Source organism: Telmatherina bonti, assembly GCF_933228915.1.
Source record: "Telmatherina bonti genome assembly, chromosome: 14".
NCBI lineage: Eukaryota > Metazoa > Chordata > Actinopteri > Atheriniformes > Telmatherinidae > Telmatherina > Telmatherina bonti.
In genome coordinates this window covers 2,451,395-2,463,793 of record NC_136612.1, presented here as the reverse complement: position 1 = coordinate 2,463,793, position 12,399 = coordinate 2,451,395, and the positions used below count along the sequence as shown (strand labels likewise).

Here is a 12,399-nt window from a genome sequence, read left to right as displayed (position 1 = left end):
AAATACATTTTATTTGTTGTGCGCCTTTCCAGACACTCAACGTCGCCTGTAGAATGTAAATAAGAACTAAAGTCACTCGTTTTGATGCAGAAAACATAAAACAGACATTTCATAAGAAAATTACACTTCTATACTTTTCAAGTATTTAAAATAAATGAAATATCTTTAATCCTGACATTTTTAAGACTTTAAGTAAATTAATGAAGAGTATGGTTTTTGCGTCAGCGTCCTTCTACCGTCGGTCCGCTAGTCAGCGGTAATATGCATTTTAACTGGCTCGGCCAACTGCCAATAAGCACGAAGAAGAAGAAGAAGAAGAAGAAGAAGAAGAAGAGTCCGTGGTAAACCTTTTTTATAAACAGTCTGTGTGTTAAACATATAGATCTATATTTTCTGGTGGTTCTGTTAACAGTAGCTTAGTTAGCAGCACTGTTAACTCGCTGCTGAATGTTTTCTGATGGAAAGTGACCTGAAACAGTCGGACTGTTTACGTTAGCAGCTAACATTAGCATCTCAGATCGACATAAAAATAGTTCGATGTTCCAGTTCTAGAAAACTAGTTCTATGTTCCAGTTCAAGAAAAGCAATTCTATGCTCGAGTTCTAGGGAAAAAAAGTTCTATGTTCCAATTTGTAAAAAAAACAAACAAACAAAAAGTTCTATGTTCCAGTTCTACAAGAACCAATTCTATGTTCCAGTTCTACAAAAGCCATTCTATGTTCCAGTTCTAGAAAAACAGTTCTGTGTTCCAGTTCGACAAAAACGTTCTATGTCCCAGTTTTATAAAAACAGTTCTATGTTCCAGTTCTAGAAAAGCAATGCTATGTTCCAGTTCTTGAAAAGCGATTCTATGTTCCAGTTCTAGAAAAACAGTTCTATGTTCCAGTTCTAGAAAAACAGTTCTATGCTTTAGAAAAACAGTTCTATGTTCCAGTTCGAGAAAAGCAATTCTATGTTCCAGTTCTTCAAAAGAAATTCTATGCTCCAGTTCTAGAAAAACAGTTCTATGCTTCAGAAAAACAGTTCTATGCTTCAGAAAAACAGTTCTATGTTCCAGTTCGAAAAAAAACAGCTCTGTTCCAGTTCTAGAAAAACAGTTCTATGCTTTAGAAAAACAGTTCTATGTTCCAGTTCTTCAAAAGAAATTCTATGCTCCAGTTCTAGAAAAACAGTTCTATGCTTCAGAAAAACAGTTCTATGTTCCAGTTCTAGAAAAACAATTCTATGCTCTAGAAAAACAGTTCTATGTTCCAGTTCTAGAAAAGCAATTCTATGCTCCAGTTCTAGAAAAACAATTCTATGTTCTAGTTCTTGAAATATGTTCTGTATTCCAGTTCTAGGAAAACAGTTATATGTAGCAGTTCTAGAAGAGCAATTCTAAGTTCCAGTTCTAGAAAACACTTTTATGTTCCAGTTCTTTTTTTTCTTTTTTTTTTTTTTTAAATGTGTCTTTGTTCCAGTCTAGATCCGCTGATTCACTTCTGCAAACCAAAGAAGAAGAAATGACTCGTCACGGGAAGAACTGCACTGCAGGAGCTGTGTACACCTACCACGAGAAGAAGAAGGACACAGGTAAACTGAGAGGAGAACAGTCTAATCCCAGAATGAGAGAACAGTGTAATCCCAGAGTGAGAGGAGAACAGTGTAATCCCAGAGTGAGAGGAGAACAGTCTAATCCCAGAATGAGAGGAGAACAGTCTAATCCCGGAATGAGAGGAGAACAGTCTAATCCCAGAACGAGATGAGAACAGTCTAATCCCGGAATGAGAGGAGAACAGTCTAATCCCAGAATGAGAGGAGAACAGTCTAATCCCAGAATGAGAGGAGAACAGTCTAATCCCAGAATGAGAGGAGAACAGTCTAATCCCAGAATGAGAGGAGAACAGTCTAATCCCAGAATGAGAGAACAGTCTAATCCCGGAATGAGAGGAGAACAGTCTAATCCCGGAATGAGAGGAGAACAGTCTAATCCCAGAACGAGATGAGAACAGTCTAATCCCAGAATGAGAGGAGAACCGTCTAATCCCAGAATGAGAGGAGAACAGTCTAATCCCAGAACGAGATGAGAACAGTCTAATCCCAGAATGAGAGGAGAACAGTTTAATCCCAGAATGAGAGGAGAACAGTCTAATCCCAGACTGAGAGGAGAACAGTCTAATCCCGGAATGAGAGGAGAACAGTCTAATCCCGGAATGAGAGGAGAACAGTCTAATCCCAGAACGAGATGAGAACAGTCTAATCCCAGAATGAGAGGAGAACAGTCTAATCCCAGAATGAGAGGAGAACAGTCTAATCCCAGAATGAGAGGAGAACAGTCTAATCCCAGACTGAGAGGAGAGCAGTCTAATCCCGGAATGTGAGGAGAACAGTCTAATCCCGGAATGTGAGGAGAACAGTCTAATCCCGGAATGAGAGGAGAACAGTCTAATCCCGGAATGAGAGGAGAACAGTCTAATCCCAGACTGAGAGGAGAACAGTCTAATCCCAGACTGAGAGGAGAGCAGTCTAATCCCAGACTGAGAAGAGAACAGTCTAATCCCAGACTGAGAGGAGAACAGTCCAATCCCAGAACGAGATGAGAACAGTCTAATCCCGGAATGAGAGGAGAACAGTCTAATCCCAGACTGAGAGGAGAACAGTCTAATCCCACACTGAGAGGAGAGCAGTCTAATCCCACACTGAGAGGAGAGCAGTCTAATCCCACACTGAGAGGAGAGCAGTCTAATCCCAGACTGAGAGGAGAGCAGTCTAATCCCAGACTGAGAGGAGAGCAGTCTAATCCCAGACTGAGAGGAGAACAGTCTAATCCCAGACTGAGAGGAGAACAGTCTAATCCCAGACTGAGAGGAGAACAGTCTAATCCCACACTGAGAGGAGAGCAGTCTAATCCCACACTGAGAGGAGAGCAGTCTAATCCCACACTGAGAGGAGAGCAGTCTAATCCCACACTGAGAGGAGAGCAGTCTAATCCCAGACTGAGAGGAGAGCAGTCTAATCCCAGACTGAGAGGAGAACAGTCTAATCCCAGACTGAGAGGAGAACAGTCTAATCCCAGAATGAGAGGAGAACAGTCTAATCCCGGAATGAGAGGAGAACAGTCTAATCCCGGAATGAGAAGAGAACAGTCTAATCCCGGAATGAGAGGAGAACAGTCTAATCCCGGAATGAGAGGAGAACAGTCTAATCCCGGAATGAGAGGAGAACAGTCTAATCCCGGAATGAGAGGAGAACAGTCTAATCCCGGAATGAGAGGAGAACAGTCTAATCCCGGAATGAGAGGAGAACAGTCTAATCCCGGAATGAGAGGAGAACAGTCTAATCCCGGAATGAGAGGAGAACAGTCTAATCCCAGAATGAGAGGAGAACAGTCTAATCCCAGAATGAGAGGAGAACAGTCTAATCCCAGAATGAGAGGAGAACAGTCTAATCCCAGAATGAGAGGAGAACAGTCTAATCCCGGAATGAGAGGAGAACAGTCTAATCCCAGAACGAGATGAGAACAGTCTAATCCCAGAATGAGAGGAGAACCGTCTAATCCCAGAATGAGAGGAGAACAGTCTAATCCCAGAACGAGATGAGAACAGTCTAATCCCAGAATGAGAGGAGAACAGTTTAATCCCAGAATGAGAGGAGAACAGTCTAATCCCAGACTGAGAGGAGAACAGTCTAATCCCAGAACGAGATGAGAACAGTCTAATCCCAGAATGAGAGGAGAACAGTCTAATCCCAGAATGAGAGGAGAACAGTCTAATCCCGGAATGAGAGGAGAACAGTCTAATCCCGGAATGAGAGGAGAACAGTCTAATCCCGGAATGAGAGGAGAACAGTCTAATCCCAGAACGAGATGAGAACAGTCTAATCCCAGAATGAGAGGAGAACAGTCTAATCCCAGAATGAGAGGAGAACAGTCTAATCCCAGACTGAGAGGAGAGCAGTCTAATCCCGGAATGTGAGGAGAACAGTCTAATCCCGGAATGTGAGGAGAACAGTCTAATCCCGGAATGAGAGGAGAACAGTCTAATCCCGGAATGAGAGGAGAACAGTCTAATCCCAGACTGAGAGGAGAACAGTCTAATCCCAGACTGAGAGGAGAGCAGTCTAATCCCAGACTGAGAAGAGAACAGTCTAATCCCAGACTGAGAGGAGAACAGTCCAATCCCAGAACGAGATGAGAACAGTCTAATCCCGGAATGAGAGGAGAACAGTCTAATCCCAGACTGAGAGGAGAACAGTCTAATCCCACACTGAGAGGAGAGCAGTCTAATCCCACACTGAGAGGAGAGCAGTCTAATCCCACACTGAGAGGAGAGCAGTCTAATCCCAGACTGAGAGGAGAGCAGTCTAATCCCAGACTGAGAGGAGAGCAGTCTAATCCCAGACTGAGAGGAGAACAGTCTAATCCCAGACTGAGAGGAGAACAGTCTAATCCCAGACTGAGAGGAGAACAGTCTAATCCCACACTGAGAGGAGAGCAGTCTAATCCCACACTGAGAGGAGAGCAGTCTAATCCCACACTGAGAGGAGAGCAGTCTAATCCCACACTGAGAGGAGAGCAGTCTAATCCCAGACTGAGAGGAGAGCAGTCTAATCCCAGACTGAGAGGAGAACAGTCTAATCCCAGACTGAGAGGAGAACAGTCTAATCCCAGAATGAGAGGAGAACAGTCTAATCCCGGAATGAGAGGAGAACAGTCTAATCCCGGAATGAGAAGAGAACAGTCTAATCCCGGAATGAGAGGAGAACAGTCTAATCCCGGAATGAGAGGAGAACAGTCTAATCCCGGAATGAGAGGAGAACAGTCTAATCCCGGAATGAGAGGAGAACAGTCTAATCCCGGAATGAGAGGAGAACAGTCTAATCCCGGAATGAGAGGAGAACAGTCTAATCCCGGAATGAGAGGAGAACAGTCTAATCCCGGAATGAGAGGAGAACAGTCTAATCCCAGAATGAGAGGAGAACAGTCTAATCCCAGAATGAGAGGAGAACAGTCTAATCCCAGAATGAGAGAACAGTCTAATCCCGGAATGAGAGGAGAACAGTCTAATCCCAGAATGAGAGGAGAACAGTCTAATCCCGGAATGAGAGGAGAACAGTCTAATCCCGGAATGAGAGGAGAACAGTCTAATCCCAGAATGAGAGAACAGTCTAATCCCAGAATGAGAGGAGAACAGTGTAATCCCAGAGTGAGAGGAGAACAGTCTAATCCCAGAATGAGAGGAGAACAGTCTAATCCCGGAATGAGAGGAGAACAGTCTAATCCCAGAACGAGATGAGAACAGTCTAATCCCGGAATGAGAGGAGAACAGTCTAATCCCAGAATGAGAGGAGAACAGTCTAATCCCAGAATGAGAGGAGAACAGTCTAATCCCAGAATGAGAGGAGAACAGTCTAATCCCAGAATGAGAGGAGAACAGTCTAATCCCAGAATGAGAGAACAGTCTAATCCCGGAATGAGAGGAGAACAGTCTAATCCCGGAATGAGAGGAGAACAGTCTAATCCCAGAATGAGAGGAGAACAGTCTAATCCCAGAACGAGATGAGAACAGTCTAATCCCAGAATGAGAGGAGAACCGTCTAATCCCAGAATGAGAGGAGAACAGTCTAATCCCAGAACGAGATGAGAACAGTCTAATCCCAGAATGAGAGGAGAACAGTTTAATCCCAGAATGAGAGGAGAACAGTCTAATCCCAGACTGAGAGGAGAACAGTCTAATCCCGGAATGAGAGGAGAACAGTCTAATCCCGGAATGAGAGGAGAACAGTCTAATCCCAGAACGAGATGAGAACAGTCTAATCCCAGAATGAGAGGAGAACAGTCTAATCCCAGAATGAGAGGAGAACAGTCTAATCCCAGAATGAGAGGAGAACAGTCTAATCCCAGACTGAGAGGAGAGCAGTCTAATCCCGGAATGTGAGGAGAACAGTCTAATCCCGGAATGTGAGGAGAACAGTCTAATCCCGGAATGAGAGGAGAACAGTCTAATCCCGGAATGAGAGGAGAACAGTCTAATCCCAGACTGAGAGGAGAACAGTCTAATCCCACACTGAGAGGAGAGCAGTCTAATCCCACACTGAGAGGAGAGCAGTCTAATCCCAGACTGAGAGGAGAACAGTCTAATCCCAGACTGAGAGGAGAACAGTCTAATCCCAGAATGAGAGGAGAACAGTCTAATCCCGGAATGAGAGGAGAACAGTCTAATCCCGGAATGAGAAGAGAACAGTCTAATCCCGGAATGAGAGGAGAACAGTCTAATCCCGGAATGAGAGGAGAACAGTCTAATCCCGGAATGAGAGGAGAACAGTCTAATCCCGGAATGAGAGGAGAACAGTCTAATCCCGGAATGAGAGGAGAACAGTCTAATCCCGGAATGAGAGGAGAACAGTCTAATCCCGGAATGAGAGGAGAACAGTCTAATCCCGGAATGAGAGGAGAACAGTCTAATCCCGGAATGTGAGGAGAACAGTCTAATCCCGGAATGTGAGGAGAACAGTCTAATCCCGGAATGAGAGGAGAACAGTCTAATCCCGGAATGTGAGGAGAACAGTCTAATCCCGGAATGTGAGGAGAACAGTCTAATCCCGGAATGTGAGGAGAACAGTCTAATCCCGGAATGAGAGGAGAACAGTCTAATCCCGGAATGAGAGGAGAACAGTCTAATCCCGGAATGAGAGGAGAACAGTCTAATCCCGGAATGTGAGGAGAACAGTCTAATCCCGGAATGTGAGGAGAACAGTCTAATCCCGGAATGTGAGGAGAACAGTCTAATCCCGGAATGTGAGGAGAACAGTCTAATCCCGGAATGTGAGGAGAACAGTCTAATCCCGGAATGAGAGGAGAACAGTCTAATCCCGGAAGGGACTGTGTGGTTTTTGTCCTGGAACAGTGGACCAGCTCCGTACCCTCTCGGCGGGGTATTGGCTACGCGTATATATTCTGTGTTTTTCAGTTTATTTTTCCGACATTTGTGACCACGTTATCCTTAGTCTGCTTGAGGCCAGTGGCCACTTTCCACCCACCAGGGTGGTAACCGCTCTCTGCAGGTGGAAAGGAGTCTATGTACTTTCTTGTCAGTAGTTTTTGGCCTTTAGATTCTGTGCTGAGTGGCCTGAAAAGTTCCCTCCAGGAACTGGAACCCTGTCCTGCTCCTGAACGTCTCTCTGGCCTCAGTACCATCGGAAAGCCATAAACTCTTAGGACACATCGGGAGGGGGGGGGAGTTGCAATAAAGTAACATTTTAAAATGACCTGGAATGTTCTGGATGGTGAGCCTGAACTGGGATGAGCTGGTCTGTACTGGTTTAAATGGTAAATGTTGTAATTATCAGAGTCTCTGCAGGTGGATCTCCAGACCCTCGTCACAAACAGCTTCCTCTGGTGTAAACATGTCAACATGTCCTTCCCCAGCTTCCTCTGGTTATGGGACTCAGAGCGTCCGCTTGGGTAAAGACGCCATCAAAGACTTTGACTGCTGCTGCCTGTCTCTCCAGCCCTGCCAGGACCCGGTGGTGACGTACGTTCCGCTCTCCAACATGTCCGCCAGCTTAAACACCAGATGTTTAGAAAGACTAAACCAGTTCAGAGTCCTCACACAGGGATTTATTCAGGAGGTTTTTCTTATCGCACATAAAAATATGACAAGATGATCAAGCTGTTTGTTTACTTTAATCATGTAGCAACACGTCATGCTTCTCACCATGTCTGCCGTCTGCAGCCCAGATGGATATCTGTATGAGAAACAGGCCATTCTGGAGTTCCTTCTCCACCGCAAGACAGAAATCGCCAAAAAGATGAAGGTAGGTTCATGTCATGATGTTGTTTAACAGCTGAGGACCTGCTTCTGGACCAGGCTTATCTGGTATCTGTGGAGACGTGGTCTCAGGAACTCTGCTGTTCATACTCAAGAAAACACCCAGATAACACGGTTCATGTTCTGATCCAGTGAAATAATCTGTCAGATTCACGGGACAAACGTTACGTTTGTAACATCCAACATGAGAGAAATGCGGACAGAGCAGGCGGTGCAGTCACTGGTTCAGTAGCGTTTCCACGGAGACGGATAGTTTCCACGGAGATGGGACGTTTCCAGCCTGATTCAGATTCTGAGGCTAAAATGATGTAAAATGAATGTATAAACAGATAAAGCAGCATAAAGAGAAACCAGAAGTTTGTAGAAATAACACACACGTATCAACAGCAACCAAGCCTTTTCTCATCTGAAACACACACACACAGACACACACTGTTTCCATGTTTCCACACGTCTTCCTGCTACTATCTCCCTGCTGTCCTCACTGCAGCACCTCCACCTCAGCTGCATCCCAAACGTCTTCTTGGCTTTATTCCAGCCATAGAGGATCATTATTTTCCTGCTTTTCTCATCACTTGTTGATCTTTGGCTGCTCCTGATTGGACGTTACCGTCAGTTTAAACTCTCTGATTGGTGGACAGGAAGTGTCTTCATCATCATGTCCAGGTGGAAATAGAGGTCTCTTAGCAACATGGTAGTGATGGTGATGAAGATGTGATAAATAATGGTGGAAATGTGAGGACTGAGAACTGCGTCATGACGTGACGATGGTTTCGCCTCGCAGGCATACGAGAAGCAAAAACAAGCTCAGAAGAGCAGCAGGCAGCTGGAGTCCACGTCGGAGCAGCGCCAGCAGGTGGAGAGGTTTAAAACCAGTGAGAACACCATCGTGTCCAAACCCATCAACCCGTTCACATCCGGTAGGTCACGTCTTGGTCCTCTAACTGGAACCTCCCAGTTAAATGTCGCTGACTCCCAGCTTTTCCCTTCAGGACAGAAAGACGGCGAGACCAGTAAGTCCCAGAGCGGCTCAGAACCAGCTACCAGTTCCAGCCAGAGCCTGCCCAGTTTCTGGATCCCCTCGCTGACCCCCGAGGCCAAACCCACCCTCCTGAAGAAACCGGTGAGTCCGATGCTCTGGTGTTCCCCAAAACTTTCCAGGCAGAGGAAAGTTTCCAGGATGTGATGTCTTCAGAGAGACGTGTCCACACAGACGTCCTGCTGGGCTTCGCCTCCACCCGCCGCTTCAGCATCTTCTCCTGATGGATGGCGGACCTCTTCTTCTACTCTTTATTTAAGTCAGCTAGTTTCTGAGAGTCTAGTCCTCCAGTCCTCAGCTGGACCAATCCGGTCACACTTCATACTGTAACCATGGTGACTGATGATGTTCCTCTGTCTCATCAGAGTAAAGCCGTGTTGTGTCCCATGTCTGGACGTCCAATTAGGATGAATGAGCTCATAGCGGTGCGCTTCACCCCCCTGGACCCCAGTCTGGACCGGGTGGCCCTGCTCAACCGGCAGGTGGGTTGACTTGGCGTCCTTCCGCCTGTTCTTCATCGCACCGGGAACACGACCAGATGGAAACCTACTGATCATTCAGTTATGGATCCATGGCTCCTGATCCGATTGATCGTCTGCTTCAGTCAGATAAACGACTCCAGCGTGTCATGTGACCACAATGTGTCTCCACAGGAGAGGTACGTGTGCGCCGTGACCAGAGACGTCCTGGGAAACAGTGTCCCCTGTGCTGTCCTGAGGCCTTCGTAAGTTCCAGTCTCACTCAGACCACGCCCACATCTCACTCAGACCACGCCCACATCTCACTCAGACCACGCCCACATCGCATTCAAACCACGCCCACACCACACTCAGGTCACGTCTACATTACATGTGGTCCCCGGGCCGCCTGGTCACTGGTCCCGGGCCGCCTGGTCCCCGGGTCACCTGGTCCCGGAAAGCCTGGTCGCCTGGTCCCGGGCCGCCTGGTCACTGGTCACCTGGTCCCGGGCCGCTTGGTCCCCAGGTCGCCTGGTCCCCGGGCCGCCTGGTCCCTGGTCCCCGGGTCGCCTGGTCCCCGGGCCGCCTGGTCCCTGGTCCCGGGTCACCTTGTCGGCGGGTCGGTATCGGTTCTGTGACAACCCTGGTGTGGGACTGAGTGTCCCGGTTCTGGTCAGTTGGACTGAGGGTCTCTGTCCTGTTCCAGGGGTTCTGTGGTGACCCAGGAGTGCATGGAGAAGCTGATCAGGAAGGACATGGTGGACCCTGTGACTGGAGACAAACTGACGGACAGAGACATCATTCCTCTGCAGAGGGTACGTTCTGGTTCTGGTTCTGGTTCTTCAGATATCACCCAAGGTACTGTGGTTCTAATGTTCTGTTGGGTTCCAACAGGGAGGAACCGGCTTCTCTGGTTCTGGAGTGGATCTCCGAGCTAAAGAGGCTCGTCCAGTGATGCAGGCCTGACACAGTGGAGGACGAGTTGGACGGTCCTCCTGAAGACGGGGCATCCTCCAGTCCTCCCTCCAGTCCTCCAGTCCTCCCTCCAGTCTCCAGTCCTCCAGTCCTCCCTCCAGTCTCCAGTCCTCCAGTCCTCCCTCCAGTCTCCAGTCCTCCCTCCAGTCTCCAGTCCTCCAGTCCTCCCTCCAGTCTCCAGTCCTCCAGTCCTCCCTCCAGTCTCCAGTCCTCCAGTCCTCCCTCCAGTCTCCAGTCCTCCAGTCCTCCCTCCAGTCCTCCCTCCAGTCCTCCAGTCCTCCCTCCAGTCCTCCCTCCAGTCCTCCCTCCAGTCCTCCAGTCCTCCCTCCAGTCCTCCCTCCAGTCCTCCCTCCAGTCTCCAGTCCTCCAGTCCTCCCTCCAGTCCTCCAGTCCTCCCTCCAGTCCTCCCTCCAGTCCTCCAGTCCTCCCTCCAGTCTCCAGTCCTCCCTCCAGTCCTCCAGTCCTCCCTCCAGTCCTCCAGTCCTCCCTCCAGTCTCCAGTCCTCCCTCCAGTCCTCCAGTCCTCCCTCCAGTCCTCCAGTCCTCCAGTCCTCCAGTCCTCCCTCCAGCCTCCAGTCCTCCCTCCAGTCTCCAGTCCTCCAGTCCTCCCTCCAGCCTCCAGTCCTCCAGTCCTCCAGTCTCCAGTCCTCCAGTCTCCAGTCCTCCAGTCCTCCAGTCCTCCCTCCAGTCCTCCCTCCAGTCCTCCAGTCTCCAGTCCTCCAGTCCTCCAGTCCTCCCTCCAGTCTCCAGTCCTCCCTCCAGTCCTCCAGTCCTCCCTCCAGTCCTCCCTCCAGTCCTCCAGTCCTCCCTCCAGTCTCCAGTCCTCCAGTCCTCCAGTCCTCCCTCCAGTCTCCAGTCCTCCCTCCAGTCCTCCAGTCCTCCCTCCAGTCCTCCCTCCAGTCCTCCAGTCCTCCCTCCAGTCCTCCAGTCCTCCAGTCCTCCCTCCAGTCCTCCCTCCAGTCCTCCAGTCCTCCAGTCCTCCCTCCAGTCCTCCCTCCAGTCCTCCAGTCCTCCCTCCAGTCTCCAGTCCTCCAGTCCTCCCTCCAGTCCTCCAGTTCTCCAGTCCTCCCTCCAGTCCTCCCTCCAGTCCTCCAGTTCTCCAGTCCTCCCTCCAGTCCTCCCTCCAGTCTCCAGACCAGACTGTTGAGATGTAATAAATTATATGAAAAGTGATGCTGTGTGGTTGTTGGTAGATGAGCAGACGGGAAATCGCCTCCATCGCTGCACCATGCTGCACCATGCTGCACCATGCTGCACCATGCTGCACCAGGCCATGCTGCACCATGCTGCACCATGCTGCACCATGCTGCACCAGGCCATGCTGCACCATGCTGCACCAGGCCGCACCATGCTGCACCATGCTGCACCATGCTGCACCATGCTGCACCATGCTGCACCATGCTGCACCATGCTGCACCAGGCCATGCTGCACCATGCTGCACCATGCTGCACCATGCTGCACCAGGCCATGCTGCACCATGCTGCACCAGGCCGCACCATGCTGCACCATGCTGCACCAGGCCATGCTGCACCATGCTGCACCAGGCCGCACCATGCTGCACCATGCTGCACCATGCTGCACCATGCTGCACCATGCTGCACCATGCTGCACCAGGCCATGCTGCACCATGCTGCACCATGCTGCACCATGCTGCACCATGCTGCACCAGGCCATGCTGCACCATGCTGCACCAGGCCGCACCATGCTGCACCATGCTGCACCATGCTGCACCATGCTGCACCATGCTGCACCAGGCCGCACCATGCTGCACCATGCTGCACCAGGCCATGCTGCACCATGCTGCACCATGCTGCACCATGCTGCACCATGCTGCACCAGGCCGCACCATGCTGCACCATGCTGCACCAGGCCATGCTGCACCATGCTGCACCATGCTGCACCAGGCCATGCTGCACCATGCTGCACCATGCTGCACCAGGCCGCACCATGCTGCACCATGCTGCACCAGGCCATGCTGCACCATGCTGCACCATGCTGCACCAGGCCATGCTGCACCATGCTGCACCAGGCCGCACCATGCTGCACCAGGCCATGCTGCACCATGCTGCACCAGGCCGCACCATGCTGCACCATGCTGCACCAGGCCATGCTGCACCAT

General features: G+C 49.8%; 1 protein-coding gene across 3 annotated transcripts; it reads left to right on the top strand.

The window, feature by feature from the left end:
- Positions 1-291: 291 nt before the first annotated feature.
- nosip (nitric oxide synthase interacting protein) lies at positions 292-10,524 on the top strand. 3 transcript variants are annotated; one of them, XM_079253244.1, is made up of 10 exons: positions 292-341; positions 1,461-1,572; positions 7,406-7,511; positions 7,713-7,794; positions 8,593-8,728; positions 8,801-8,931; positions 9,213-9,329; positions 9,501-9,571; positions 10,012-10,120; positions 10,200-10,524. In XM_079253244.1, the coding sequence occupies exons 2-10, from the start codon at positions 1,503-1,505 to the stop codon at positions 10,269-10,271; spliced, it is 894 nt and encodes a 297-aa protein (XP_079109370.1). In that variant the 5' UTR covers positions 292-341; positions 1,461-1,502; the 3' UTR covers positions 10,272-10,524. The 3 variants fall into 3 exon arrangements, with proteins under 3 accessions (XP_079109370.1, XP_079109368.1, XP_079109369.1); XM_079253242.1 differs by having other exon boundaries at positions 8,593-8,931; XM_079253243.1 differs by having other exon boundaries at positions 301-341; positions 1,466-1,572; positions 8,593-8,931.
- The last annotated feature ends 1,875 nt before the right edge of the window (positions 10,525-12,399 follow it).